Source organism: Babesia bovis, chromosome 1, assembly GCF_000165395.2.
Source record: "Babesia bovis T2Bo chromosome 1, whole genome shotgun sequence".
In the NCBI taxonomy this organism is placed as follows: Eukaryota; Apicomplexa; class Aconoidasida; order Piroplasmida; family Babesiidae; genus Babesia; species Babesia bovis.
In genome coordinates this window covers 759,005-783,533 of record NC_067396.1, presented here as the reverse complement: position 1 = coordinate 783,533, position 24,529 = coordinate 759,005, and the positions used below count along the sequence as shown (strand labels likewise).

The window sequence follows — 24,529 nt, the reverse complement described above, 5'->3', positions numbered from 1 at the left end:
TGCTAGTATACCTTTATGGAACATTTAGTAAGCTTCTACTAAAAGTATTGCTATACTCATACCTACAGTGACACTACATGCACTATTGGTATAACACTCATCAGTGTATATGTTACAATGTGTTCAATATTTAGGCAGGTATAGCACAACCGTTATTACTACTACCATCACTGCCAATGACACAGCTACAAATAGTGCTTTCTAGTGAGCAGTCTGATATTAACACGCATCATGGCATCTCTACAAACTAGTTTTCACCACTTCACAAAGTATAATTGTGGCAACATTGCTCATAGGATGACATGTCACTATACGGTTAGTGGTAGCGTGATACTATGCAAATGAACACATAATCCGTAATGTATCCATAGTGGACACCAACAGATCTCACGTGGCTATGAGACTGTGCTGCTATATAGGATCACAGTATACCATGGTTATATGGATGCTATATTACTTGGTGAAGGAGCACTTTGTATAATGCCTATATGAATCGCAAATGGTACCAACCACGTTCCTATTGGTAACATTTATTCCATACGTGCACTCTTCCAATGATTGTCTGTAGAGAATCTGCACTGGTAACGAATTTTCAGTGGGTGACAGTATTGGAAGCATATGAATCAAGTGAAACATTGATAAGTATTCTACTGCAGCATGAACTGCTGCACTGAAGAGCAACTCCTAACACTGGCAGTAGTACTATGAATGGGACATTACAACAGCTGCGAGTCCAACACTTAATAATCGCATTCTCTACTGACTTTGCCAAGATGGTATCCATAAACACGTTCTCTAAACTCTGCGCAATTGTGGCATTTTGGTACTCTGCCACGGTCACATCTACTGAGGTAGCCCAAGAGCAACCCAAGAAGGACTCAGTTGTCAGAAGATTCTTCGGTAAGAATGAGAAATCTGCCACTAAATCTCATGACATATCCGAATCGACGAAAATTTACACTCAAAAACACAGTGAAACAGGTCGCCCCAAGTACGACGTAGAATGGTATGTTATCCAAGCCGGAAAACAGAGCTGCACTACGTAGTTTTTTGCCGTGGTTGTTGTCCCTTTCTGTGCCAAAAGATTGTAATGAGCCAATAGAGACCGAAGTGGAACAAGACATTAGGGAGTATTTCTTATGGAGTGACTTTGAATGGTATATGCTGCCCGAGCCGGGAAGCAGAACTACCCTACTTAATTTGTTGCCACCTGATTTGGCCTCTATGATCCCAGAAGACTGTAACGAACCAATAGAGCTCGCAGTTGAAAAACAAATCTGGAAGTATTTATCATCGAGTGAGCATGAGCAGCAGGCAATGCGTCTATCTTGATATCATTGTTCCAGGTAAATTATAAATCTTGGAATACCTTGATGAAAACGAGGTTATCATAAAGTAATAGTACTTAGGCATCAGTGGTAGACCACAGTGTTATACAATGTTACATATGGACTAGTATGTCATGGCCAATAGTGCCCAACGTTGTCAAGGACTGTGCAATTATGGGTTAATAACAATGCTTATTAGCAGTGTCTCTAAGGTGCCGGACCTTAACATGACGTCTAAAATGCAACGCATTCGTCTGAGTCAACGTTATATAGAGATGTATCATTGTCAGTGGATTATAGGATTACTGTTGGCTCCTTATGTCACTGTGACGTCAACACTAGAAAGGCATTGCTTCATTAGGCCCTGTACAGATAGTAATGCATACCCTAGACGCCCTTTGGGGGACACACGTGATACTGCCTAGGAAGTGATATGCCAGTCTATTCCGTGGTAAACTAAGGGGGTCTACGTAATCGTTGTATAGAGCATAGTTGTCTTGGCGTTCATCATTCAAAAATTCATCCATCATTTCAGTAAAGCCTTTTAAAATTTCACACATATTGACAACAGGCTGCTTTAAATTGTGTAGTACCATGTTTATTTCTTGGTAAGGACGCTTCCCCAAAAGCATTTGCTCCACAACCTTAAACTTTTCCTCAATTGCAGTCATATCTTCATTTAATTGTACCAGGGCAGCGTTATAACAACATTCTAAAACTTTCACTTCGAAGGGAAGTGTCAGATCAATAGACACCTCAATATCATCGGTACCTCCCCTGCATTGACGCCGCGAAGATGTAATGTCCACATATTGAAGGTGATATTCGCGTGTGATATTACACAAGGTACGGAGAAATCCATCCAAGTTCATATTTCCGTTGGCAACAACCAAGACGGAGTCATGAAGTATAATAGCAGACACCGGATACAATCGTGCAAGAATGCATTCAAACCTTGAATCAATATTTGCAATATAATCACTATCAGACAACAGCTGCTTACAGTCCCTATAAGTGATGAATCCGTTGGGCCTTATACCGGAAACACGGCATGTCCCTTTCACCTTGTATAGCAGCTCTTGGCATGACAGTTCATTCATAGCCATGCTTCCGCCACGAATCTCTATCACCACATGCTTGCTATTCACAATAGGCGTACTCAACAACATTGTGCTTCCTATAGTTTCATGGTTGGATGCCACCATTATATGATAAATAGTCGATCCATACACCCCGTTACTGAACAGAAAATACCTCAATAAAACAAAAATCACGATTCATATCAACAATAAAAAATAGCATAAGAGACTTTAATCATCTTCGAACAAGCTGTCTTCAGCCATCCCACCTGCAGTGAACTCAGGTATATAGTTTGTATCATCAACAGCGTCAATTATACGCTTCCGACGAGTTCCACCGCTTATACGCGAAAACACCGGGGATATAACATCGTCATTTATGAACTTAGTTATCACATCGTGATTATGAGACTTAGATTGAATTGTCGTATCAACATAATCTTCCCCTGTAGCTGTTCCAGAAATGTCTGATCCATACGTAGCTAGTTTAATTGGTACTATTTTAGATGGATCAACCGTTGAACTTCCTTTATCTTGGGGAATTTTATGATTTACCGTATCCCTTATTTTAGACGATGGTTCAGCCAATTGACCCTCCCGGCACACATCCATCCACACCGCGTATACATCGATTGCTTCATCTAATAGTGTAACCCGTGTAGAAAACTTTACACCACATGTTCTACAATTTAAAAGTCCAACGCCTGATTGATTATCTCTAGGTACTATGAGGACGCTATACTGTGCCACTTACATTTTCACAGCCACTGATTTTTCATGTTGGCAATAGTAACACAAAAATTCTTTATCTGGTTTACCACGACGCTTCTGCAACAATTGAGTCCGACTCAATTGAACCTTTTTTGTCTTCCTTTTACCCATTATACTTTCATTTTATTTGAGGCATGTCTTGCGAATAATGGAAATTATTTCATATAATATTTATCACTGTCGTGTATTCAGATAGTTTCTGGTTGTATGTTCTGGATGTTGGAATCCCAGCCTCACTTGCTGGTGCAATTCATAACCATCCCCTATTTCCTATCGTTACTTTAGAGTTAATACACTCAGATAGAATGGATGAGATAGCAAACGTATCCATCTGTGCAATGTGTTAGCGATTGATACAATATTAACACAGTATAACATGGTGTAGTCTTACACATTGCACTGTTAGACGGTGGTAATCAAGGTGTGTGGTTACTTAAGGACTATGATGGACAAACAAGTTGAGGAGATTGTCGCAAACAATCGCGGAAGATCTCGGCACATTGATTTTCTGGTGGGTATATCTTCATGGTTTTTATTATCTGTAGAAAATACCCTGCAAGGTTATATGCCCATTACCGGGAATGGCTTTCCTTTCTCCTAAAGCTTTGGAAGAACATAGGCTAAACATACGAATTGATGAAGTAAGCCTATTGCAAGGAGTTTTTATATCCATCAGGTTTTACCGGAAGATGATTTAGACTTGCATCTTTTCTATGCAAAACATCTTTATACGAGTGGATTGTGTAAAATCAGCTTTCCAGCATACTATAATAACGTTGGGGCATTGCTTGCGGAACCAACTGCCACAGCTCTAGGGTTGCTGTCTCCCTTCTATTTTCAACTTGGATACGAACTCTGTAATTTGTTGGTAGAGCTTTCATATTTAAAATAATGCACAGGCTACCGGAGAACGAGTGGCCAATAGATAATTTCCATAAGATATTGAAGGAAGCTGAATGTAAAAGACGTCTTTATCTGCTACGACGCAACGACACGTGCGATGATACTTTCCTCATGGGACTGACATTCGAGGAACGCAAACTACAGAGCGTATTGATGCATGGCGATAGTAATGCGTTAATCACGAGTGTGACGTTGAACAGCATATCGAACTTTTATGGTTTTGAAAATTAGAATGTCAGATTACTGCACATGTATTCCGTGAATGTATTTTACATGTGCATTTAGACGGTGATGTGTCCACCACAACCTCTCTTAGAACGAATTACTGAGAGGTATATGAGTGTAGCACTCAGTAAGGAGGCAGCTCCCATATATCCCTGAACACATCTGAGACTAATGGTTGTTACCTACCATGAATAAAAAGGACAATGGGCGGAAGCGCTGTTCTTTAGGGAGAGTATTTAAGCTTAACCCCCAATTGTAAAGTGGTATGTTGATCAAAGAAACCAATCCCGCACAACCAAAGATCAGCGTAACTAATGCACCGAAGTACTGGGATGGGAACCTTGTGTTTACGTAACAATAGGCGGTAGAAATGCACAGCGAACCCGCCAAAAGGTAAAAGCAGCATGCCACAATCTTCATTGCATAAACATCAAAGACAGTAGATGTATAGTACAACAATGCACACAAATGCAAAAAGTGCATAACAATGGCAGGACCAACTCTGTCCATAAGCGCACCCAGAAATGGGCCGGGCACAAAAGTCAATATGTTGAAGTACTTGAATACACTGGTAGCATCGCCGCCATCACCCGATGCCACAAGAAGGTCACCTTGTGATTTGTTGACAAATTCGATGGCGGGCATAAAAAGACATACAGCAGCGCCAAGAATTAGAAACTCCAGCAATTGTGGGCTGTTAAACCCATTCTTTATAGATTGTAACACATTTGGTTTGTTACCTTCATTAGTCTCCACAGCGTGTCCTAGCTCATAACTAGCCTCTTTTCCATTTATCTTCTCCGATGGTGGAACAGGGATGACAGTGGGCATAATGAAGAATCCTGAAACAAAGCAGAATACATTGGATATCAATATGTAACATATACCGATTATGTAAAGATGTTCGGCTTTAAATCCTTCAACATTATATATCCATGACAAAAGAGTAGGCACGAAAAATGAAAGCGAACGGCAGGAGCCCATAATAGCTATAACAGTAGATGAGCCATTAGGAAAGTATTTGCTGACTGAAAGCATGGGTATGTAACATGCCTCACAACATAAGCCAACAACAACAAATGACAAGCGAAGTACCACGGGACTCTTAGGAAAACAGAAAATAGATAACCACGCCAAAATAGAGAAGAACTGACCCACTAAAAAGCATATGCGAGGGCCAAATCTATCCAACAGCCATCCTCCAAGGAATGAACAAATAAAATGGGTGGAATACGCAAGTGTATACAAGTTGTTGATGCCACCTGCTCTTTCGGGGCAATCTGAACATGCCAGTATCATAGAACAAAAGAGACTCACCTATATATTGAACGCCATATAAAGTTTTGTACGTTGCTTCAATTCCATCCTTTATTTCACAATAATCTGCAAAAGCGCCCGCCTTGTATAGTATCTCTTGGAGGCCATTCCATCCCCAGTAGATACATCCAGCAGAGAGAATATAGTATAGATATATTGCAAGCCGTAATATAGGGCTGATGCAAGGTACTGGCATCAACTTAGGGTCTACTATTTCTATGCCAAAACTCTTTGTTTTGGTAGATTCAGCCTCGACTGTTGGGGCCATCATGATAACAGCCATATAAACACCCAATATACTTACACATTTAGGCAAACCACTTGTATTAGCCGTGAAGCATTAGTTAAAATGTATCAATGAGCATATTATGCCACGTATGACTGCTAAACTCTTTGATCATGGGGTATCAGCAGACCAACGCGTAATAGTGACTATTAGTTGTACTATATCATGGCGTATAAGTAAAGGTGTAATTGTGTCACTAGTGTTTAACTGTTTGTGATTCTTTTAAATATAATAATGGTCATGAGAAGGTATCATTTACGTGATCCTCTGTGTCGTAACAGGTGGTTACACATGTCTAGATTCGTTGTATACCTTTCTCATGCATTTAGATATACCGTGTTGTTTTTTGTTTGTATGGACTTATGATTTTTGCATAATGTTGTGTTCGCGAAATCGGATGGCAACGTCTACCTTTTCCCGTCGGCAAATCGCACATTTTGTATTTTTCGTATGAAAAGTAGCATAGAAAACCAAACATATGAATTCATTTTAAAAATTGGGGACATATATCATGGTATTTTTAATTATCTTTGTCGCATGTTCTAATTTACCAATCAATAATCATATCGTACACACTACACCCTCAAGAAATACGTAATGGAGCAAGTCAATAATCTCATTAACAATAATTTCCTGTGTCTTATTTGGTGTAGTTTCCATCACTTTTGCAACTAGTAGCTATACTAATCCTCATGTAATCATAAATGTGTAACCATTTTTGACCCGTCACATTGTCGATCCTTCAACTTCAAACATAAATAATAAACTGGGTACAATTTCGTACATTGGAAATCAAATCGGTGTAGATACACTTTCTTCTTATTATAAAGGCATAACGTAGGCTGGTTTGATGACTGCCATTTAGCAAAATTACATGGATACAATCGCAAGGAAACGGCTCTCACAAGAGAGAGCAGACTGGAGGCGTGACCATCCTATAGGATTCTCCGCAAAATACGCACCATTACCAGATGGTAGTGGATTTGATATTATGAAATGGATTTGCCGAATTCCGGGGAAAAAGGTTTGTCATATACCTTCCAGTCACTTATTTCTACGATATCGCTATTTTTTGCATAAATAAAAATTACGCCTGTTTTATGATGCATTTATACAGGGGTCCATGTGGGAAGGTGGTGAGTATACCTTAACTATGGAGTTTACCGACGACTACCCAAGCAAACCGCCCAAATGTAAATTCACACCTGTACTATTTCATCCAAATGTATACCCTTCAGGTACAGTATGCTTATCTATACTAAGTGAAGATAAGGATTGGAAACCATCTATTACAATCAAGCAAATTCTCCTGGGCATTCAGGTTTGTATTTGCATAAGACGTACTTTTATTATATTCTATGTGTAAAGGGATACTTATATTAGTGAGTTAGCGGTGTATAATACACGAAACATTAGAATTTGATGAATTCGATTGAGTAAGCAAAAAACTAAGGAATATGCAGGATTTATTAGACAATCCTAACCCTCTATCACCTGCGCAGGCGGAACCATACCTTTTATTCGTGAAAAACCGCGATGCCTACAACGCTAGAGTGCGTAAGCAAGCTTTAGAAAATGTCCCAGCCGCATTCAACTGAGTTTTCAAAGACCATAAGACCCCTACCGGCTACTTTATTTATTATATGTTAAATCAGTAATTTTTATTTTAAAAACCTCATATCTACCACATTGACTCAAGGTATCACTATTTACTAATAAGTAGTATTGCAAACTAGGGACTCTTTATCGTTAGTGTTTTGGGTCGCTAATAAAAGTTTATGTATTCCGCATAAGTTTTTAAATATCCGGTAGCATAACAAACGTGCTTATAGAATCCTTATATAACAATTTATACCATATTTTCATTCTATAAAATTAAGTGAAGTAACTCTTTCATAAATTTAGTTCATTTAACGACAAATATGCCGCATAAAGCATACGTAAGCTTAATAAATAAAGTAGCCGGTAGGGGTCTTATGGTCTTTGAAAACTCAGTTGAATGCGGCTGGGACATTTTCTAAAGCTTGCTTACGCACTCTAGCGTTGTAGGCATCGCGGTTTTTCACGAATAAAAGGTATGGTTCCGCCTGCGCAGGTGATAGAGGGTTAGGATTGTCTAATAAATCCTGCATATTCCTTAGTTTTTTGCTTACTCAATCGAATTCATCAAATTCTAATGTTTCGTGTATTATACACCGCTAACTCACTAATATAAGTATCCCTTTACACATAGAATATAATAAAAGTACGTCTTATGCAAATACAAACCTGAATGCCCAGGAGAATTTGCTTGATTGTAATAGATGGTTTCCAATCCTTATCTTCACTTAGTATAGATAAGCATACTGTACCTGAAGGGTATACATTTGGATGAAATAGTACAGGTGTGAATTTACATTTGGGCGGTTTGCTTGGGTAGTCGTCGGTAAACTCCATAGTTAAGGTATACTCACCACCTTCCCACATGGACCCCTGTATAAATGCATCATAAAACAGGCGTAATTTTTATTTATGCAAAAAATAGCGATATCGTAGAAATAAGTGACTGGAAGGTATATGACAAACCTTTTTCCCCGGAATTCGGCAAATCCATTTCATAATATCAAATCCACTACCATCTGGTAATGGTGCGTATTTTGCGGAGAATCCTATAGGATGGTCACGCCTCCAGTCTGCTCTCTCTTGTGAGAGCCGTTTCCTTGCGATTGTATCCATGTAATTTTGCTAAATGGCAGTCATCAAACCAGCCTACGTTATGCCTTTATAATAAGAAGAAAGTGTATCTACACCGATTTGATTTCCAATGTACGAAATTGTACCCAGTTTATTATTTATGTTTGAAGTTGAAGGATCGACAATGTGACGGGTCAAAAATGGTTACACATTTATGATTACATGAGGATTAGTATAGCTACTAGTTGCAAAAGTGATGGAAACTACACCAAATAAGACACAGGAAATTATTGTTAATGAGATTATTGACTTGCTCCATTACGTATTTCTTGAGGGTGTAGTGTGTACGATATGATTATTGATTGGTAAATTAGAACATGCGACAAAGATAATTAAAAATACCATGATATATGTCCCCAATTTTTAAAATGAATTCATATGTTTGGTTTTCTATGCTACTTTTCATACGAAAAATACAAAATGTGCGATTTGCCGACGGGAAAAGGTAGACGTTGCCATCCGATTTCGCGAACACAACATTATGCAAAAATCATAAGTCCATACAAACAAAAAACAACACGGTATATCTAAATGCATGAGAAAGGTATACAACGAATCTAGACATGTGTAACCACCTGTTACGACACAGAGGATCACGTAAATGATACCTTCTCATGACCATTATTATATTTAAAAGAATCACAAACAGTTAAACACTAGTGACACAATTACACCTTTACTTATACGCCATGATATAGTACAACTAATAGTCACTATTACGCGTTGGTCTGCTGATACCCCATGATCAAAGAGTTTAGCAGTCATACGTGGCATAATATGCTCATTGATACATTTTAACTAATGCTTCACGGCTAATACAAGTGGTTTGCCTAAATGTGTAAGTATATTGGGTGTTTATATGGCTGTTATCATGATGGCCCCAACAGTCGAGGCTGAATCTACCAAAACAAAGAGTTTTGGCATAGAAATAGTAGACCCTAAGTTGATGCCAGTACCTTGCATCAGCCCTATATTACGGCTTGCAATATATCTATACTATATTCTCTCTGCTGGATGTATCTACTGGGGATGGAATGGCCTCCAAGAGATACTATACAAGGCGGGCGCTTTTGCAGATTATTGTGAAATAAAGGATGGAATTGAAGCAACGTACAAAACTTTATATGGCGTTCAATATATAGGTGAGTCTCTTTTGTTCTATGATACTGGCATGTTCAGATTGCCCCGAAAGAGCAGGTGGCATCAACAACTTGTATACACTTGCGTATTCCACCCATTTTATTTGTTCATTCCTTGGAGGATGGCTGTTGGATAGATTTGGCCCTCGCATATGCTTTTTAGTGGGTCAGTTCTTCTCTATTTTGGCGTGGTTATCTATTTTCTGTTTTCCTAAGAGTCCCGTGGTACTTCGCTTGTCATTTGTTGTTGTTGGCTTATGTTGTGAGGCATGTTACATACCCATGCTTTCAGTCAGCAAATACTTTCCTAATGGCTCATCTACTGTTATAGCTATTATGGGCTCCTGCCGTTCGCTTTCATTTTTCGTGCCTACTCTTTTGTCATGGATATATAATGTTGAAGGATTTAAAGCCGAACATCTTTACATAATCGGTATATGTTACATATTGATATCCAATGTATTCTGCTTTGTTTCAGGATTCTTCATTATGCCCACTGTCATCCCTGTTCCACCATCGGAGAAGATAAATGGAAAAGAGGCTAGTTATGAGCTAGGACACGCTGTGGAGACTAATGAAGGTAACAAACCAAATGTGTTACAATCTATAAAGAATGGGTTTAACAGCCCACAATTGCTGGAGTTTCTAATTCTTGGCGCTGCTGTATGTCTTTTTATGCCCGCCATCGAATTTGTCAACAAATCACAAGGTGACCTTCTTGTGGCATCGGGTGATGGCGGCGATGCTACCAGTGTATTCAAGTACTTCAACATATTGACTTTTGTGCCCGGCCCATTTCTGGGTGCGCTTATGGACAGAGTTGGTCCTGCCATTGTTATGCACTTTTTGCATTTGTGTGCATTGTTGTACTATACATCTACTGTCTTTGATGTTTATGCAATGAAGATTGTGGCATGCTGCTTTTACCTTTTGGCGGGTTCGCTGTGCATTTCTACCGCCTATTGTTACGTAAACACAAGGTTCCCATCCCAGTACTTCGGTGCATTAGTTACGCTGATCTTTGGTTGTGCGGGATTGGTTTCTTTGATCAACATACCACTTTACAATTGGGGGTTAAGCTTAAATACTCTCCCTAAAGAACAGCGCTTCCGCCCATTGTCCTTTTTATTCATGGTAGGTAACAACCATTAGTCTCAGATGTGTTCAGGGATATATGGGAGCTGCCTCCTTACTGAGTGCTACACTCATATACCTCTCAGTAATTCGTTCTAAGAGAGGTTGTGGTGGACACATCACCGTCTAAATGCACATGTAAAATACATTCACGGAATACATGTGCAGTAATCTGACATTCTAATTTTCAAAACCATAAAAGTTCGATATGCTGTTCAACGTCACACTCGTGATTAACGCATTACTATCGCCATGCATCAATACGCTCTGTAGTTTGCGTTCCTCGAATGTCAGTCCCATGAGGAAAGTATCATCGCACGTGTCGTTGCGTCGTAGCAGATAAAGACGTCTTTTACATTCAGCTTCCTTCAATATCTTATGGAAATTATCTATTGGCCACTCGTTCTCCGGTAGCCTGTGCATTATTTTAAATATGAAAGCTCTACCAACAAATTACAGAGTTCGTATCCAAGTTGAAAATAGAAGGGAGACAGCAACCCTAGAGCTGTGGCAGTTGGTTCCGCAAGCAATGCCCCAACGTTATTATAGTATGCTGGAAAGCTGATTTTACACAATCCACTCGTATAAAGATGTTTTGCATAGAAAAGATGCAAGTCTAAATCATCTTCCGGTAAAACCTGATGGATATAAAAACTCCTTGCAATAGGCTTACTTCATCAATTCGTATGTTTAGCCTATGTTCTTCCAAAGCTTTAGGAGAAAGGAAAGCCATTCCCGGTAATGGGCATATAACCTTGCAGGGTATTTTCTACAGATAATAAAAACCATGAAGATATACCCACCAGAAAATCAATGTGCCGAGATCTTCCGCGATTGTTTGCGACAATCTCCTCAACTTGTTTGTCCATCATAGTCCTTAAGTAACCACACACCTTGATTACCACCGTCTAACAGTGCAATGTGTAAGACTACACCATGTTATACTGTGTTAATATTGTATCAATCGCTAACACATTGCACAGATGGATACGTTTGCTATCTCATCCATTCTATCTGAGTGTATTAACTCTAAAGTAACGATAGGAAATAGGGGATGGTTATGAATTGCACCAGCAAGTGAGGCTGGGATTCCAACATCCAGAACATACAACCAGAAACTATCTGAATACACGACAGTGATAAATATTATATGAAATAATTTCCATTATTCGCAAGACATGCCTCAAATCATTATACGCATCAGGTATCCATTGTAATACTAAAACGGTTCAATTGAGTCGGACTCAATTGTTGCAGAAGCGTCGTGGTAAACCAGATAAAGAATTTTTGTGTTACTATTGCCAACATGAAAAATCAGTGGCTGTGAAAATGTAAGTGGCACAGTATAGCGTCCTCATAGTACCTAGAGATAATCAATCAGGCGTTGGACTTTTAAATTGTAGAACATGTGGTGTAAAGTTTTCTACACGGGTTACACTATTAGATGAAGCAATCGATGTATACGCGGTGTGGATGGATGTGTGCCGGGAGGGTCAATTGGCTGAACCATCGTCTAAAATAAGGGATACGGTAAATCATAAAATTCCCCAAGATAAAGGAAGTTCAACGGTTGATCCATCTAAAATAGTACCAATTAAACTAGCTACGTATGGATCAGACATTTCTGGAACAGCTACAGGGGAAGATTATGTTGATACGACAATTCAATCTAAGTCTCATAATCACGATGTGATAACTAAGTTCATAAATGACGATGTTATATCCCCGGTGTTTTCGCGTATAAGCGGTGGAACTCGTCGGAAGCGTATAATTGACGCTGTTGATGATACAAACTATATACCTGAGTTCACTGCAGGTGGGATGGCTGAAGACAGCTTGTTCGAAGATGATTAAAGGCTCTTATGCTATTTTTTATTGTTGATATGAATCGTGATTTTTGTTTTATTGAGGTATTTTCTGTTCAGTAACGGGGTGTATGGATCGACTATTTATCATATAATGGTGGCATCCAACCATGAAACTATAGGAAGCACAATGTTGTTGAGTACGCCTATTGTGAATAGCAAGCATGTGGTGATAGAGATTCGTGGCGGAAGCATGGCTATGAATGAACTGTCATGCCAAGAGCTGCTATACAAGGTGAAAGGGACATGCCGTGTTTCCGGTATAAGGCCCAACGGATTCATCACTTATAGGGACTGTAAGCAGCTGTTGTCTGATAGTGATTATATTGCAAATATTGATTCAAGGTTTGAATGCATTCTTGCACGATTGTATCCGGTGTCTGCTATTATACTTCATGACTCCGTCTTGGTTGTTGCCAACGGAAATATGAACTTGGATGGATTTCTCCGTACCTTGTGTAATATCACACGCGAATATCACCTTCAATATGTGGACATTACATCTTCGCGGCGTCAATGCAGGGGAGGTACCGATGATATTGAGGTGTCTATTGATCTGACACTTCCCTTCGAAGTGAAAGTTTTAGAATGTTGTTATAACGCTGCCCTGGTACAATTAAATGAAGATATGACTGCAATTGAGGAAAAGTTTAAGGTTGTGGAGCAAATGCTTTTGGGGAAGCGTCCTTACCAAGAAATAAACATGGTACTACACAATTTAAAGCAGCCTGTTGTCAATATGTGTGAAATTTTAAAAGGCTTTACTGAAATGATGGATGAATTTTTGAATGATGAAGATGCTATAAAGTTATTGGAATTCAAGACTCACATGTCGTTTTATGGACCTGAAGCCCAGCTTTCTGATTTTGTATGTTATATGGATGAGCGTATATTTATATTTTCAGGCGGAGAGGGTTGTAAATCGCGATTTGGAGAATCTTTTGGAATATTTCGATCAGGAAGTTGATCAGGTAATGTTTTATTTGCTCCTACATTTACAAACAGATGGCACGGCGCTCACGGACTCTGGGAACATCATTAACTGAGCTAGAGAAACATATAACAGTCGCACTTGCCATTATACGTAATGAAATGATGCGATTTGAGCTCATATGCAGTATCCTCAGCACAGCCTTTGCAGCTGGCGCTTGCTTATCCGGTTAGTTGTCTTATCATTTTATGCCATTTTGCAGGGCTTTTCGGTATGAACGTTGTAAACAGCTTTGAAAACAGCCACGCTGCCTTCATCGTGATATCAATTATAGCGTTTGTTTGCCTCCTTTTTGCGGTGGTTGTAACTAAAATGCTCATATATAGGCATCGAGTATAAAGTATATTAAGATTGTGACGAATCCCACTCGAGACCTATAACGTTCTGTTGAATACCATAGTAAAGCTTACATTTAGCTGTGTACTCCTATAATTTAAAACAAAGTACATGTCTCCAAAAGGTCTCGTTTTTTGCTTGCACACCAATTGGTCTGCTGCATGAAGGAATGTTTAATGGCAGAAGCCGATCGGTTGTACCAAGTAGTGCACGTTGAAGTGATTTACCTGGAGCTACTTATCATTGTAACTCCTTAATATATATGGGCTACCTCTACGACATAAGAGATCTCAATATACTACTAACAATCGACGTACACCGTTTTCCAGTACTTTAGACTACAGCTACTTGTGTCATCCAATAGCACAAAATTTTGGTTCATGATAGGCATGGTGTTTAGTTCGGGACCATGCGTACTTCGCAGTTATAATGTGGGTGTGTATATTAGAGGTGAAATCTACTTATGCAATGTTACTATGTTCTAATCTGAAAACAAGACGGATTTATGCACAGAGTAACTACCAGTAGTTGGTCTTTAAAAGCAATAGCACCTCGAATGTTTTGGCAATGTGTCAACAATAGCTCTATCACATACTATTTGTTGCCCCTCCAACTCATGCTGGTTGTACTTGACTACACGTACTTAAACATCACATTTGACGCCTTTCCGTGGAAGTGGTGGGTGTTCCACACTTTCTGTTCACCCATCACTACGGTGTTTATCGCATACTGGTTGCCTACTATTTATCCACCCGGTAAAGATGAAATTGCTATTAAAGGCGAACAAACTTGCTTCCGGGAGTACGCCTTATATGCGAATCGGGTTATGCGTGAGGCAATTCTCAAGCTCAACCCCAATGTAGACCGCGCTTACCTCCAACAAAGGGTTGTAGTTTCACCAACACTACGTCAGAAGCTGATGGCACGTTTATATGGACCGGTGCTGCAAAACAATATAGAATTACAGATGCGGAAATACGCAAAATTGAAGAAGTAATATTCCAATAATATATTATGATGACTTAATGTTGGTGCATGGATTTGCCGTTAACTGTTGGAATCTCTCTGTGAGCCATATTATTTCGTCCTGCAGCCTCGAAAGTTCTTTAGCTACACAACAATTATATGAAATTCAGTGAAACTACAACTTACAATGAAGTGCACGTAATATACGAGTAGCTGTGACTACAGTTCGTTTCTCTGATATTATACCAGAAGGAACCTCACCCAAATCTATCATAAATTCCACATCTTGCGTATTCCCTTTCGATGTTTCATGTGACCATCTATAAAATAACTCTAATAGGAGTTCTATGGCTGAACGGACTTCCCCAACAGAACTGTGGCTTCCTAATGGTGGTATATCAAGACATTCAAATATATGATTGACCTTTTCTTTCATTATATCCAAATTACGATGGGCTAAGTCCAAGTAATTGCTATTATCAAAAGACTCTAGTTGAGAATCTGACAATCATTTTAACGAAATGTTATGTAATCACCTGACGCTAAATCTACATACTCTTCTTCTAATGCTATCGAAGTTAATTTATTCAATATATAAAAAATTCCTTCAAGTGTAAGATCGTCGTTTATAAAAAAGTTATCACTAATGCTAACTCCTAGTGAGTTGCAATACTGAACAATGGTGATATTGATACCTCAAAATGCTTACCCTTCTCAACGATGGAACCCAGTGGATGGAATTTAGATCTCTTAGCGTCTGGCGTTCTACAATAGTGTAATGCCTTATGTATTCTTCCTCTAGCTTCAAAACTAAGACTTTAAAACTTTTTACTATATTCGATGGAACATCGATATTAACAGCCCGTAGCTTACGCTCAAGAAAGCGCTGACTATTTATAACTTTACACATAATTTATACAGTATAATAACACTTGTAGGAATATTAACTGAATGATATGCATGACAAAATTGAACCTATGGAGCGATTAGTATTTACCAACAAGCGAGAAATGGTATGCGTTAAATGATATTGATATAGTGTTTTGTGATATTGTTAATAAACCTACGTGGAATTCTCCCGTTTAATACGTCATGTGCATGGATAAATTAAACACGTGGATTCCATTTAGGTTAAAGGTACACATTCACAGATCGTTATACTACCATCATAAGAAAACGTTATACTGCCAATTATAAAATGTTATAGATATTACATAAAAAAGGAAGTAAAACACATCACCGTTGATAAAATGAAAAAAAATGCGACGTTTATTTAACGCGACCAAACAAATTCATAAATCAATTAAATTATAAGCTACTACATAAGCCAATTTACATATAGCTTTCATTATCAAACATTCACAAAAGCGCCTAACATTCATTTTATAGGGAATGCACATTGTACTCCATTGCTCCTTATACCCCAACCATCGTTTTATATAGCTCCAGGAACGCTAAATATTTATAAAGCAGCAGCAATGATCGTCTGGGGAACTGAATATGTAACAAGCACATTTAACCTAGACTGGCACTGCCACCGATTAACAAATGATACTTATCCGTTGGTTACCTTGCGCATCAAACAAAAAACAAACCTAGTAAGGGCATGGTTTCATTATCAGTAGTCTAGAGCTATAGTCGTTAGAAAAAATAAACACTAAGTACAGAATAGGCATGGATGGGCATAGTGAATAGGTCACCACAGTATTCACATGCTTGAAAACTGTAATACATCTGTGTCTACTAATGTTAAGATGTTGATAATATTACATAGTCTCACAAACGATCTCATAATTCGATTAGTTCAGATACTACTGAAGCAATTGCGGAATGTGTAACAATGCAGATATAAATGACGTCAAATACCGATTGTCCAGAGGTAGAATGATACCAATCAAAAACTTATTCAACGAAATCGTGACTGTGATATTGCTGACGTGTCAGAGTCTTCTACACGGTGTGTGTCCGATGCTATTAAATGTAAAACTCGCTTGATTACACAATTCGACAATCCAAATGGATTTATAACATCCTTTAAATACCATATGCTGTCAATTGGAGTTGATTTCCCATGCTTTGCACTATGTTAGGAAAAAGTTTATTGTGTCACGCGGCCGTAGTGCCACGTAGGGAGATCACTATTTATAATGTTTCATTCGACAGCACGTTATATAACAACATGATGATGGTGATACGTTAGGTTTAATGTTGATAGGTGATATTCATAGCGTAGGTGTGTGCTGCACATATAACAACTATCAGTTGACGCTTAATGAAGGTTTATGTTGGTTTCTATAAAACGATTAATATAGTATTAGCAATGAATAATATATAGAAGAGTTACTCAATACTTATGAACATATTCTGACATTAAAAATTGTTGCAGGTGAAACATAATATGGTATAAGCAAATAATTTTGTTTGATTGCTATAAGATTCCTGGTGTGCTATGGAGGTAAAAGAAAATGCATCACTCATAGCAGAAAGGTATAATCTAGCAGTGTCGCAGCCTAATGAAATGGATCATATTAACGGTGAAAGCGAAGCCATTGATGATACCACTGTTATTGAATGCGCGGGTAGTATCGGATTACATACACGTATCCAATGTGATGGTACATCATCGAATCAACCTAGTGATGCTGCACAAATCGCACCACCTGCTTCAAATGATGCGTCAACGCCAAAGACCGCCTTCGGAATCGCAAGTGTAAGTGGAGTCGACTGTTCTCATCATAAATCTATAGGCCAACGTTGAGAAGGCTCAAAGAACCGTAGCAAATCGTATTTTGGACATCAATGATGAATGTCTTGAATGGGGGCCCACCCAGGTCATCATTGATATCGATGATACAGTTAAATCTAGTGGAGGATATAAACTTTTCAATGTGCCGTTGGGAGGAGTAGATACACAATATGGACGGGGGGAGCTGTACCCAGGTTCATTCCAATTTATTTTGGAGTTGGCAATGTACAAGATGGGCAAAAACCGCAAACCGTTACTATTAGCCGTCTTGACGACACGTATACCCCAAGTATGTTGATGAAAAGTTGTTGCATATTAGTTTAGGTGCCCATTACTGTGGATTCCGCGCTAAATATGAGACTTCGCGAGGTGGCAGAAAAAAGAGGGGTGCTGAATTGGGGAATTGACTGTGATAATAAAATTTTGTATTCCACCATAAAAGAGTGGGTTTTTAATGAAACCAGAGGGGAAAAGAAGTTTATCAACTTCAGAAAATTGCATAAATATGTTTGTAATGAAAACAGTAATGCACGGTTCATTTGGATCGGAGATACTGGAGACAAAGATCTCGAGGCCGGTGAAATGATGATTAAGTTTTTTCCAGGTAAAATTAGGGCTGTGTTTATGCATTGTGTTACTCCTGAGGAAGGACCTGAAGGTCAACGCATGCCTAATGACTATTACCTTAAATCGGTACCAATATTGTTTTTCCGTACATATGTTGGAGCTGCTAAAAAAGCTGTTGAACATGGGCTATTAAATCACAATGCTTTGTCACGCGTTCTTGTAAGGGCTGTGCTTGACCTAAACGAAAATAGTACTCAGGACCTTTCCAAATGGAAGGACTTGATTAAGGACATATTGGAAGTGGAAGAGATCGCAAATCTAAAGCGTTACGAGGCAAACCTCGTCGTTAAAACGAGAGTTATAATAGAGAACAAAATAAAGGAATTATCGCAATATGGTAAAACGTAGATCATTATTTTCAATCTCTATTAACAAATGGTAATAATCGTCATAGTTTATTATTATTTTGTTGGTTTTTGATATCATTGAAATCATCCATAGATCTTATGTATCCTAATCACTTAGAATCTTTGAGATCACTCTATTTGCCATTTTAGGTTGTTGGTTATTGAATAGTCTTCGGCAACAAACGTGCTGGGAAATACATGTCATTTCACTATAATCTGTTTTTTTTGAAATCAAACTTGTTATATTGGCTGTTGTAGAATAACATTTTTGGATACGGTATATTTCTTTATTTAGAACAACGAGGAACATTGGTCCAGGGGCAAAAATATGCGTAACAGTGTGAATTCACTATCCCACAATGTAAAGACATTACCTACCAAAATGATGTTGAATACAATCACAAGATGAGTGCAATTACCGATGATTTCAATAGTTCAACGCATATCATTGCCAGTTAAAACGCTCTTGTTATGCGGGATATGCAGGAAATTTGGAGTTGATCCTACACCTCCATCTATAGTATCAATTAATCAAAGCATTGGCTGGTGATTGTAAAACCTGTGGATTAAAATATAGGAAAGGTTAATGAATGTATATCTCTAACAGTCAAAGTGGCGTATGGACCATCTAGATCACGTTTCATTTCTAGTTTTCAGCGCTAGTGTATATATTCACATCTATAACAATTTGATCAGACTAAGTAACCTATATAGATAATAACCTTTTTCATAACGCTATGACGAAATCCAGTGTGTGCTACCTATAACTAATTAACCGTTGAGTTTTAATACCATTTAGATTATTAGCAACTTCTTTTTATAGATTGTCATCTGTAGACATTAAATTTGTTTAGATTGGGCATTTCCCCTTTAATTGTCTAATACGTATGGTTTGCTTTTAATAAAATGATAAAATACCAGGTACGCGTATGCACGTTACATGAATCATCCTATTAAACGCTTTGTGAATTTATTGCTGCATATGCGCCAGATGGATTATACGATATAATGTAATAGTATGTCCGTGCTAATAAATGATCATGAAGCACGCACGTTGAGTAGAACTCATATCAGAATGAATAATGGTGTTGTTATATATTATCGTTTGATATAAAATCCTTAACGGTATTTTTTATCTACAGCAATATATATATATATATATATATATATATAGCTAGATGCAATTAGGTCAGATAAGTGGAATAATTATAACATCACTGGATATCCAAGTACGCGATGGAAGCAAAGATTTCCGTACACCCTCAGAAATATTGCAATGCGCCTATATACAATTGTGTCTAACTTTTATCGGTCGATATTACAATATAGACAAGTCTATGTCTGATGAAATAGTCTATTAACGGAGGACATAACGTCTCTACCAGTTGTATTCGAAATTGGTTTCATTTATTTGAATTATACAGAAGTCGATTTGGGCAAATATTAAGTGGTGGAATACCAAATCGTACTAAGAGTGTTTGCGGTAAATATTACATCACAACTTGCATTATCAGGTACTGGCGTTTAATTTTGACAAGGCATTTGCACACTACAATCCTATGAATCCCCCTTGCTGCGCACAATTCATACGTGCATCATTACAATAGTAAACTTTATATCAATCACCCGTGATTCCACAACGGTCAACTGGACCAAATATCTTGAAATCGCATGATTTATGGATGCCGATTTACATAAGTGAACATCATATTTATTATATATGCTACAAGCAACTTTTATTGTGAAATGCGTGCACTAAGCCAATAAGACAAAATTGTATGCCTTACCAATGTAAAAATTCATCTACAGTTTTATATGCCTTCTGGTATAATCCAACAAGATGGATAAGATATTATTATCTCTATATAATGTATTATTGATAACGCATCTGTTCCACATGTTATATTCCACGGGGTGTTATTGTCTATTTTACCTTACAACTAATAAATAGGACATAGATTTTTATGATTATCAATGGTGTACCTTCTTTAAGCTTGCATAATGAAGATTTAGATGCATATTTAACATTAAAAACCACACATCATGTAATAGTTTAATACATCAGGTCGATATGTGTATTTGATGATTATCCCTCATGACGTCACCAGCGCTGATTGATCTTTATTATTAACACATCGACGTAAATAGATAACACATCGTTCGGCAACTTTTTAATAAATAATTCCAACTATGTTAAATGAAGAACGATATTCTTGTATGTCAAGCCATGAAGATCCCATTAGTGCAGCGGCTCCTGAGGAAAAAGCATCTCAAGAAGCCGTTACCGTACATTCGTCCTCTTCAAACCATTCCACAGGATCGTCTAATGATATAAGAGATGAGCGTATGTACAAGACGAGAGGGGAACAATTGATTGAAAAGCGGAGATGGAAAGAAGCAATTCGGGAGCTCCACTGTCGCCTTTATTTTTTAGAGATGGATACAAATGAATATAAGGAGACTTTGGATATGATATATTTGGCCAGGCGTCATCTTCTTGTTGAAGTGATGCCCATTCCTGTAGTTTTTAAGGAAATGCTTTTTTTACGTAACATAGAAGAGAAATGGTCTAAATGGATATCGCAAATGGGATACACAGAGCATATGGTCAATTTCAATCAATCTAACAATGCAATTGATTATAGGGGGAGTACAATGTTTACCAAAATAGCATTAAAGCAAGGGAGTTTGGTCATGCGAATTCAACCGTTTGCCACATCTCCTTGGAGTATGGAAACCAGGTCTGGAGAAGACGGGGAATTCCAGGTTGCAGAATACACCAGTTGCTTTCATTGTCTTTGTACCATCAATCACGTTTCTGATTTGTATTATGAGAATAATACTCTTATAGCGTGTCCGTGCAACCCTTATGAGTGCCCGTATGCGTTTTGTTCCGAAGAGTGTTTTTTAAATAACGGGGCAGTTCATACATTAGAATGCGAATACTTGGTGAAATTAAAATCGTTTGCGGTAAATATGCTGAATGAGACTTTTGTACTATTGGTGGTGAGAACACTTATACGTTGCGGTTTATGTAGGGATATAAACAGCCACAAACCTGTCGAAATATCTGGAAACACTGCATCTTATAGTAGCGATGATATTCTACAGCGCATTCTTGATTTTAAGGTGAATTACTCCTTAATTGAGAAGAGGCACAAATCGGTTTTAGAAGATATACAAACATTTGCGCATTTTTTACTGAACGAACTTGGTGGTCAGTTTTGTTTGTTTCTTACGCATAGGGAACTTGTGCATTTAATAGTAGTGTTGTGGACTAAAAGTTTGGCAATATCTCCTGAGATCTACATAGGGTCGGAGAGTATTAAATTAGGCGGTGTTGCTTTTAGTATAGATTTTTTTAATCTTCAGCAATCGGTTACTCCTACACTTAGTGTTAACTTTGACTCGGATGGCAAAATATCGATACGTTCCATTTACGCTATGGAACCTGGAACCAGGTTATACATCAATACTGCGTTGGATAAATATTTACCATCATTTAAGCAAAACGTTGAGTTTTGGTCTGTTGGATTGTATTTATCTTCTGAGATGGGTGATGCCCCTGTAGTTAACAAAATGCCGGGCATATGCTCTATACGCTGTAGCAGTTGTATAACGTCTTTTTGTCATGTTGAGCGAGTTAATGACGCTACTTCAATGTCAACGGCAGAATATAGGATGCAGAATCAGTATGTTTGGTCTTGCGAACGATGTTCCACCCTGCAGCAGGACGATCTCAATATGTTGCAGAGTAAGGCGGAAGATACGCTTCGACGTGTGCATCGTCTTAAAAGTTGTGGACACTATTTGACTGCGAAGAAGATACTCGAGGGTTTTTTGTGGCGATGGGCTGGTGTATTACATACGAACCACTATCTTCTGTATAACGCTCATGTAATGCTTGCTGGTATTAATATGAACAAGGCTGGATCGAATATTACTGAGGCACTAATTCATTTGACAGCTGCAGTGCTTATGGCAGAGGAAATGATGCCTTTAGTATGCCACGAGAAGGCTCATCTATATTCGCGACTAGCGGATTTAATGGGTCAGTTGGTGCTGAGTGACCGTGTAAATCGCAAAGAGAACATAGAGTTCAAAAAGATGACGATGGAGGCAGCCTATGCAGCCCTTTGGAATTGGACAGTGTTGGCAGGTGCTGGGTCACGTGAAGCATTATCGCATATGCAGAAATGCAGATCTTTGGCATTTCAAATGAATATACATGTTCCAAGCTTATCAACGCATTTTGTTATTAACGTTCCTGGTAGATACATGGAGATTTTCAAGTTGGTAACTGGGAAATGTGTAATACCATCAATTCACTTTTCTTCACGAGGCAAGGTGGATGTTATTTCTCCTGACAACGTGGCAACAGTTGCTTTTATGGCAGCTCAGAGTGGTGTGCTTGATGACGGTGTTTTGGAATTGCTAATGTCCGTGGAGTCACGTGGTATAGTCCATATGGGTACCGGTCTAAGTATAATGGGCATTGCTGCATCTAATGGCAACGTTGAACTTGTGAAAGCTATAACTGAATCGATTGTCGCTAAAGTTGCAAAGACATTTGATTTTTTAACGAAAAATGAAACCACTGATGAGGCCGAAGAGACTATTGTCAACTTGATAATATCTCTAGTTGGTGGGAATGAATTAGGTATAACGCCATTAATGGCTATGGCGTCTGTTCCTGTCGACAGTAATACCCAAGCGATAAAAAATGAGATAATCATATGTCGATTAATGTTTGAATGTGCTGATAAGCTAGACGATATAATTGCGAAGTACAAAGGGGATATAGAACCTAGACTTGCGAGCTTAATGTGGCTCCTCTCTTCGGACGTATCGGTTAAGAGTTTAATTCTTGATGCACGCACCCACAATTTCTTCAAGTGTCAAACTTGTTTGCATTACGCTGCATCTAAAGGAAAACGTAACTTAGTGCAATATTTGGCTAGGGTGAGCGGTAACGTTAATCAAATAAACCTTGACGGTGCTACTCCACTACATTTGGCTGCGCTTGGAGGGCACCTTGAAGTATGTGAGACATTAATAAGTTTTGGGGCCAAACAGAACATTCCATTAAACACTGGTGAATTACCCATCCACCTAGCCATATACGCTCTTGATGAGAAAACAGTGAAATTGCTTCTTGAACCTTACGTTAGGCAAACGTCAACAAAGGATACAACTTTCAGGAGTTTTTGCTCAGGAGATGCCCAGAAGCGTGGTCCATCTATATGGCATGCTCTTGTTTCTGGGATTTATAGACCTACGCCTGACTCACCCAATGGATGCACATTAGCATTGGACGTACTGGTTACAAGGTTGGCTAAAGCGGTACAGATCGCGCAATACTTGGCCGAACACACAAGCGCTAAGGAAGCATACGTCTGGTCTAACACAGCGCCGTCACAAGTTTTATGTCAGAAGTGGCAAGATTATATGGAAGCCAATAGCAACCGCTTTGATCCACGGGAGAACTTCAAAAGGCTTAACGTTTCCAATGTAAATGCTGTATTGCAGAAGGGCAGGGCGGTATCGGAGAAGATAGCATCTGATTGTATTTTCAATGACGATACAGATGCTATATTTGCTGTTACTAGGGCTATTCAGTTTCTTACACAATTACTTCGACGTGCCGAGGATGGCACATCGGATTCAACGGGTCGCCATATGGGTGTAATACCCACACCCACAGAGACGCGTTAGATTAGCATAGAGCCTTCTTCG

General features: G+C 38.5%; 17 protein-coding genes across 17 annotated transcripts; 9 read left to right on the top strand and 8 right to left on the bottom strand.

The window, feature by feature from the left end:
• The first annotated feature begins 720 nt into the window (after positions 1-720).
• On the top strand, positions 721-1,339 carry BBOV_I005105 (uncharacterized protein). Its single transcript, XM_051767159.1, has 2 exons — positions 721-1,006; positions 1,047-1,339. Exons 1-2 carry the CDS (start codon positions 774-776, stop codon positions 1,330-1,332), a joined length of 519 nt encoding a protein of 172 aa, XP_051623878.1. The 5' UTR covers positions 721-773; the 3' UTR covers positions 1,333-1,339.
• Positions 1,340-1,618: 279 nt separating this feature from the next.
• On the bottom strand, positions 1,619-2,604 carry BBOV_I005100 (uncharacterized protein). The gene has a single exon (XM_001609109.2). The coding sequence runs from the start codon at positions 2,531-2,533 to the stop codon at positions 1,667-1,669; it is 867 nt and encodes a 288-aa protein (XP_001609159.1). The 5' UTR covers positions 2,534-2,604; the 3' UTR covers positions 1,619-1,666.
• A 20-nt stretch (positions 2,605-2,624) lies between these two features.
• Positions 2,625-3,373, bottom strand: BBOV_I005090 (Transcription elongation factor Elf1 like family protein). Its single transcript, XM_001609108.2, has 2 exons — positions 3,162-3,373; positions 2,625-3,125 (listed from the first exon to the last, which is right to left on the bottom strand). Exons 1-2 carry the CDS (start codon positions 3,287-3,289, stop codon positions 2,639-2,641), a joined length of 615 nt encoding a protein of 204 aa, XP_001609158.1. The 5' UTR covers positions 3,290-3,373; the 3' UTR covers positions 2,625-2,638.
• A 208-nt stretch (positions 3,374-3,581) lies between these two features.
• Positions 3,582-4,323, top strand: BBOV_I005080 (GINS complex family protein). The gene is made up of 4 exons (XM_001609107.2): positions 3,582-3,689; positions 3,724-3,819; positions 3,855-4,042; positions 4,078-4,323. Exons 1-4 carry the CDS (start codon positions 3,621-3,623, stop codon positions 4,310-4,312), a joined length of 588 nt encoding a protein of 195 aa, XP_001609157.1. The 5' UTR covers positions 3,582-3,620; the 3' UTR covers positions 4,313-4,323.
• A 15-nt stretch (positions 4,324-4,338) lies between these two features.
• On the bottom strand, positions 4,339-5,938 carry BBOV_I005070 (Major Facilitator Superfamily protein). Its single transcript, XM_001609106.2, has 3 exons — positions 5,624-5,938; positions 4,493-5,586; positions 4,339-4,458 (listed from the first exon to the last, which is right to left on the bottom strand). Exons 1-3 carry the CDS (start codon positions 5,904-5,906, stop codon positions 4,363-4,365), a joined length of 1,473 nt encoding a protein of 490 aa, XP_001609156.1. The 5' UTR covers positions 5,907-5,938; the 3' UTR covers positions 4,339-4,362.
• Positions 5,939-6,536: 598 nt separating this feature from the next.
• Positions 6,537-7,532, top strand: BBOV_I005060 (ubiquitin conjugating enzyme family protein). The gene is made up of 4 exons (XM_001609105.2): positions 6,537-6,679; positions 6,716-6,933; positions 7,027-7,230; positions 7,373-7,532. The coding sequence occupies exons 2-4, from the start codon at positions 6,784-6,786 to the stop codon at positions 7,505-7,507; spliced, it is 489 nt and encodes a 162-aa protein (XP_001609155.1). The 5' UTR covers positions 6,537-6,679; positions 6,716-6,783; the 3' UTR covers positions 7,508-7,532.
• Positions 7,533-7,868: 336 nt separating this feature from the next.
• Positions 7,869-8,725, bottom strand: BBOV_I005050 (ubiquitin conjugating enzyme family protein). The gene is made up of 3 exons (XM_001609104.2): positions 8,475-8,725; positions 8,178-8,381; positions 7,869-8,035 (listed from the first exon to the last, which is right to left on the bottom strand). Exons 1-3 carry the CDS (start codon positions 8,622-8,624, stop codon positions 7,901-7,903), a joined length of 489 nt encoding a protein of 162 aa, XP_001609154.1. The 5' UTR covers positions 8,625-8,725; the 3' UTR covers positions 7,869-7,900.
• Positions 8,726-9,472: 747 nt separating this feature from the next.
• Positions 9,473-11,069, top strand: BBOV_I005040 (Major Facilitator Superfamily protein). The gene is made up of 3 exons (XM_001609103.2): positions 9,473-9,784; positions 9,822-10,915; positions 10,950-11,069. The coding sequence occupies exons 1-3, from the start codon at positions 9,502-9,504 to the stop codon at positions 11,043-11,045; spliced, it is 1,473 nt and encodes a 490-aa protein (XP_001609153.1). The 5' UTR covers positions 9,473-9,501; the 3' UTR covers positions 11,046-11,069.
• A 19-nt stretch (positions 11,070-11,088) lies between these two features.
• Positions 11,089-11,881, bottom strand: BBOV_I005030 (GINS complex family protein). The gene is made up of 4 exons (XM_001609102.2): positions 11,719-11,881; positions 11,589-11,684; positions 11,366-11,553; positions 11,089-11,330 (listed from the first exon to the last, which is right to left on the bottom strand). The coding sequence occupies exons 1-4, from the start codon at positions 11,785-11,787 to the stop codon at positions 11,096-11,098; spliced, it is 588 nt and encodes a 195-aa protein (XP_001609152.1). The 5' UTR covers positions 11,788-11,881; the 3' UTR covers positions 11,089-11,095.
• A 95-nt stretch (positions 11,882-11,976) lies between these two features.
• Positions 11,977-12,901, top strand: BBOV_I005025 (uncharacterized protein). The gene is made up of 2 exons (XM_051767512.1): positions 11,977-12,246; positions 12,283-12,901. Exon 2 carries the CDS (start codon positions 12,389-12,391, stop codon positions 12,767-12,769), a length of 381 nt encoding a protein of 126 aa, XP_051623874.1. The 5' UTR covers positions 11,977-12,246; positions 12,283-12,388; the 3' UTR covers positions 12,770-12,901.
• Positions 12,876-14,112, top strand: BBOV_I005020 (putative integral membrane protein). The gene is made up of 4 exons (XM_001609101.2): positions 12,876-13,648; positions 13,686-13,751; positions 13,786-13,939; positions 13,974-14,112. The coding sequence occupies exons 1-4, from the start codon at positions 12,911-12,913 to the stop codon at positions 14,108-14,110; spliced, it is 1,095 nt and encodes a 364-aa protein (XP_001609151.2). The 5' UTR covers positions 12,876-12,910; the 3' UTR covers positions 14,111-14,112.
• Positions 13,932-14,332, bottom strand: BBOV_I005014 (uncharacterized protein). The gene is made up of 2 exons (XM_051767041.1): positions 14,182-14,332; positions 13,932-14,145 (listed from the first exon to the last, which is right to left on the bottom strand). The coding sequence occupies exons 1-2, from the start codon at positions 14,218-14,220 to the stop codon at positions 13,933-13,935; spliced, it is 252 nt and encodes an 83-aa protein (XP_051623903.1). The 5' UTR covers positions 14,221-14,332; the 3' UTR covers position 13,932.
• A 195-nt stretch (positions 14,333-14,527) lies between these two features.
• Positions 14,528-15,110, top strand: BBOV_I005012 (putative integral membrane protein). The gene has a single exon (XM_051767483.1). The coding sequence runs from the start codon at positions 14,613-14,615 to the stop codon at positions 15,102-15,104; it is 492 nt and encodes a 163-aa protein (XP_051623905.1). The 5' UTR covers positions 14,528-14,612; the 3' UTR covers positions 15,105-15,110.
• Positions 15,101-16,224, bottom strand: BBOV_I005010 (RLL sequence motif containing protein). The gene is made up of 5 exons (XM_001609100.2): positions 16,141-16,224; positions 15,783-16,048; positions 15,610-15,745; positions 15,260-15,574; positions 15,101-15,217 (listed from the first exon to the last, which is right to left on the bottom strand). Exons 2-5 carry the CDS (start codon positions 15,981-15,983, stop codon positions 15,120-15,122), a joined length of 750 nt encoding a protein of 249 aa, XP_001609150.2. The 5' UTR covers positions 15,984-16,048; positions 16,141-16,224; the 3' UTR covers positions 15,101-15,119.
• A 1,190-nt stretch (positions 16,225-17,414) lies between these two features.
• On the top strand, positions 17,415-18,797 carry BBOV_I005000 (uncharacterized protein). Its single transcript, XM_001609099.2, has 3 exons — positions 17,415-17,783; positions 17,821-18,108; positions 18,144-18,797. The coding sequence occupies exons 1-3, from the start codon at positions 17,523-17,525 to the stop codon at positions 18,792-18,794; spliced, it is 1,200 nt and encodes a 399-aa protein (XP_001609149.1). The 5' UTR covers positions 17,415-17,522; the 3' UTR covers positions 18,795-18,797.
• Positions 18,798-18,831: 34 nt separating this feature from the next.
• On the bottom strand, positions 18,832-19,619 carry BBOV_I004995 (uncharacterized protein). Its single transcript, XM_051767331.1, has one exon. The coding sequence runs from the start codon at positions 19,101-19,103 to the stop codon at positions 18,900-18,902; it is 204 nt and encodes a 67-aa protein (XP_051623870.1). The 5' UTR covers positions 19,104-19,619; the 3' UTR covers positions 18,832-18,899.
• Positions 19,620-20,894: 1,275 nt separating this feature from the next.
• BBOV_I004990 (ankyrin repeat domain containing protein) lies at positions 20,895-24,510 on the top strand. Its single transcript, XM_001609098.2, has one exon. It carries the CDS (start codon positions 20,984-20,986, stop codon positions 24,506-24,508), a length of 3,525 nt encoding a protein of 1,174 aa, XP_001609148.2. The 5' UTR covers positions 20,895-20,983; the 3' UTR covers positions 24,509-24,510.
• Positions 24,511-24,529: the final 19 nt, after the last annotated feature.

Excerpts from the sequence above, each read along its gene's own strand:
- BBOV_I005105 (XM_051767159.1), top strand. The coding sequence starts at position 774 with ATGGTATCCATAAACACGTTCTCTAAACTCTGCGCAATTGTGGCATTT. Across the intron at positions 1,007-1,046 it reads CCCAAGTACGACGTAGAATG|TTTTTTGCCGTGGTTGTTGT; the intron begins GTATGTTATCCA and ends TGCACTACGTAG.
- BBOV_I005100 (XM_001609109.2), bottom strand. The coding sequence starts at position 2,533 with ATGGTGGCATCCAACCATGAAACTATAGGAAGCACAATGTTGTTGAGT.
- BBOV_I005090 (XM_001609108.2), bottom strand. The coding sequence starts at position 3,289 with ATGGGTAAAAGGAAGACAAAAAAGGTTCAATTGAGTCGGACTCAATTG. Across the intron at positions 3,126-3,161 it reads AAATCAGTGGCTGTGAAAAT|AGATAATCAATCAGGCGTTG; the intron begins GTAAGTGGCACA and ends CATAGTACCTAG.
- BBOV_I005080 (XM_001609107.2), top strand. The coding sequence starts at position 3,621 with ATGATGGACAAACAAGTTGAGGAGATTGTCGCAAACAATCGCGGAAGA. Across the intron at positions 3,820-3,854 it reads TAAACATACGAATTGATGAA|GTTTTACCGGAAGATGATTT; the intron begins GTAAGCCTATTG and ends TATATCCATCAG. Across the intron at positions 4,043-4,077 it reads GGATACGAACTCTGTAATTT|GCTACCGGAGAACGAGTGGC; the intron begins GTTGGTAGAGCT and ends AATAATGCACAG.
- BBOV_I005070 (XM_001609106.2), bottom strand. The coding sequence starts at position 5,906 with ATGGCTGTTATCATGATGGCCCCAACAGTCGAGGCTGAATCTACCAAA. Across the intron at positions 5,587-5,623 it reads ATATGGCGTTCAATATATAG|ATTGCCCCGAAAGAGCAGGT; the intron begins GTGAGTCTCTTT and ends TGGCATGTTCAG. Across the intron at positions 4,459-4,492 it reads CATTGTCCTTTTTATTCATG|GGATATATGGGAGCTGCCTC; the intron begins GTAGGTAACAAC and ends AGATGTGTTCAG.
- BBOV_I005060 (XM_001609105.2), top strand. The coding sequence starts at position 6,784 with ATGGATACAATCGCAAGGAAACGGCTCTCACAAGAGAGAGCAGACTGG. Across the intron at positions 6,934-7,026 it reads GCCGAATTCCGGGGAAAAAG|GGGTCCATGTGGGAAGGTGG; the intron begins GTTTGTCATATA and ends GCATTTATACAG. Across the intron at positions 7,231-7,372 it reads AAATTCTCCTGGGCATTCAG|GATTTATTAGACAATCCTAA; the intron begins GTTTGTATTTGC and ends AGGAATATGCAG.
- BBOV_I005050 (XM_001609104.2), bottom strand. The coding sequence starts at position 8,624 with ATGGATACAATCGCAAGGAAACGGCTCTCACAAGAGAGAGCAGACTGG. Across the intron at positions 8,382-8,474 it reads GCCGAATTCCGGGGAAAAAG|GGGTCCATGTGGGAAGGTGG; the intron begins GTTTGTCATATA and ends GCATTTATACAG. Across the intron at positions 8,036-8,177 it reads AAATTCTCCTGGGCATTCAG|GATTTATTAGACAATCCTAA; the intron begins GTTTGTATTTGC and ends AGGAATATGCAG.
- BBOV_I005040 (XM_001609103.2), top strand. The coding sequence starts at position 9,502 with ATGGCTGTTATCATGATGGCCCCAACAGTCGAGGCTGAATCTACCAAA. Across the intron at positions 9,785-9,821 it reads ATATGGCGTTCAATATATAG|ATTGCCCCGAAAGAGCAGGT; the intron begins GTGAGTCTCTTT and ends TGGCATGTTCAG. Across the intron at positions 10,916-10,949 it reads CATTGTCCTTTTTATTCATG|GGATATATGGGAGCTGCCTC; the intron begins GTAGGTAACAAC and ends AGATGTGTTCAG.
- BBOV_I005030 (XM_001609102.2), bottom strand. The coding sequence starts at position 11,787 with ATGATGGACAAACAAGTTGAGGAGATTGTCGCAAACAATCGCGGAAGA. Across the intron at positions 11,685-11,718 it reads CTCGGCACATTGATTTTCTG|AAAATACCCTGCAAGGTTAT; the intron begins GTGGGTATATCT and ends TATTATCTGTAG. Across the intron at positions 11,554-11,588 it reads TAAACATACGAATTGATGAA|GTTTTACCGGAAGATGATTT; the intron begins GTAAGCCTATTG and ends TATATCCATCAG.
- BBOV_I005025 (XM_051767512.1), top strand. The coding sequence starts at position 12,389 with ATGGATGTGTGCCGGGAGGGTCAATTGGCTGAACCATCGTCTAAAATA.
- BBOV_I005020 (XM_001609101.2), top strand. The coding sequence starts at position 12,911 with ATGTTGTTGAGTACGCCTATTGTGAATAGCAAGCATGTGGTGATAGAG. Across the intron at positions 13,649-13,685 it reads AAGCCCAGCTTTCTGATTTT|GCGGAGAGGGTTGTAAATCG; the intron begins GTATGTTATATG and ends TTATATTTTCAG. Across the intron at positions 13,940-13,973 it reads AGCTGGCGCTTGCTTATCCG|GGCTTTTCGGTATGAACGTT; the intron begins GTTAGTTGTCTT and ends GCCATTTTGCAG.
- BBOV_I005014 (XM_051767041.1), bottom strand. The coding sequence starts at position 14,220 with ATGTACTTTGTTTTAAATTATAGGAGTACACAGCTAAAT. Across the intron at positions 14,146-14,181 it reads ATAGGAGTACACAGCTAAAT|GTCTCGAGTGGGATTCGTCA; the intron begins GTAAGCTTTACT and ends AGAACGTTATAG.
- BBOV_I005012 (XM_051767483.1), top strand. The coding sequence starts at position 14,613 with ATGCACAGAGTAACTACCAGTAGTTGGTCTTTAAAAGCAATAGCACCT.
- BBOV_I005010 (XM_001609100.2), bottom strand. The coding sequence starts at position 15,983 with ATGTGTAAAGTTATAAATAGTCAGCGCTTTCTTGAGCGTAAGCTACGG. Across the intron at positions 15,746-15,782 it reads GGGTTCCATCGTTGAGAAGG|TATTGCAACTCACTAGGAGT; the intron begins GTAAGCATTTTG and ends ACCATTGTTCAG. Across the intron at positions 15,218-15,259 it reads TATATTACGTGCACTTCATT|CTAAAGAACTTTCGAGGCTG; the intron begins GTAAGTTGTAGT and ends ATTGTTGTGTAG.
- BBOV_I005000 (XM_001609099.2), top strand. The coding sequence starts at position 17,523 with ATGGAGGTAAAAGAAAATGCATCACTCATAGCAGAAAGGTATAATCTA. Across the intron at positions 17,784-17,820 it reads CCGCCTTCGGAATCGCAAGT|GCCAACGTTGAGAAGGCTCA; the intron begins GTAAGTGGAGTC and ends ATAAATCTATAG. Across the intron at positions 18,109-18,143 it reads TGACGACACGTATACCCCAA|GTGCCCATTACTGTGGATTC; the intron begins GTATGTTGATGA and ends ATATTAGTTTAG.
- BBOV_I004995 (XM_051767331.1), bottom strand. The coding sequence starts at position 19,103 with ATGTTCCTCGTTGTTCTAAATAAAGAAATATACCGTATCCAAAAATGT.
- BBOV_I004990 (XM_001609098.2), top strand. The coding sequence starts at position 20,984 with ATGTTAAATGAAGAACGATATTCTTGTATGTCAAGCCATGAAGATCCC.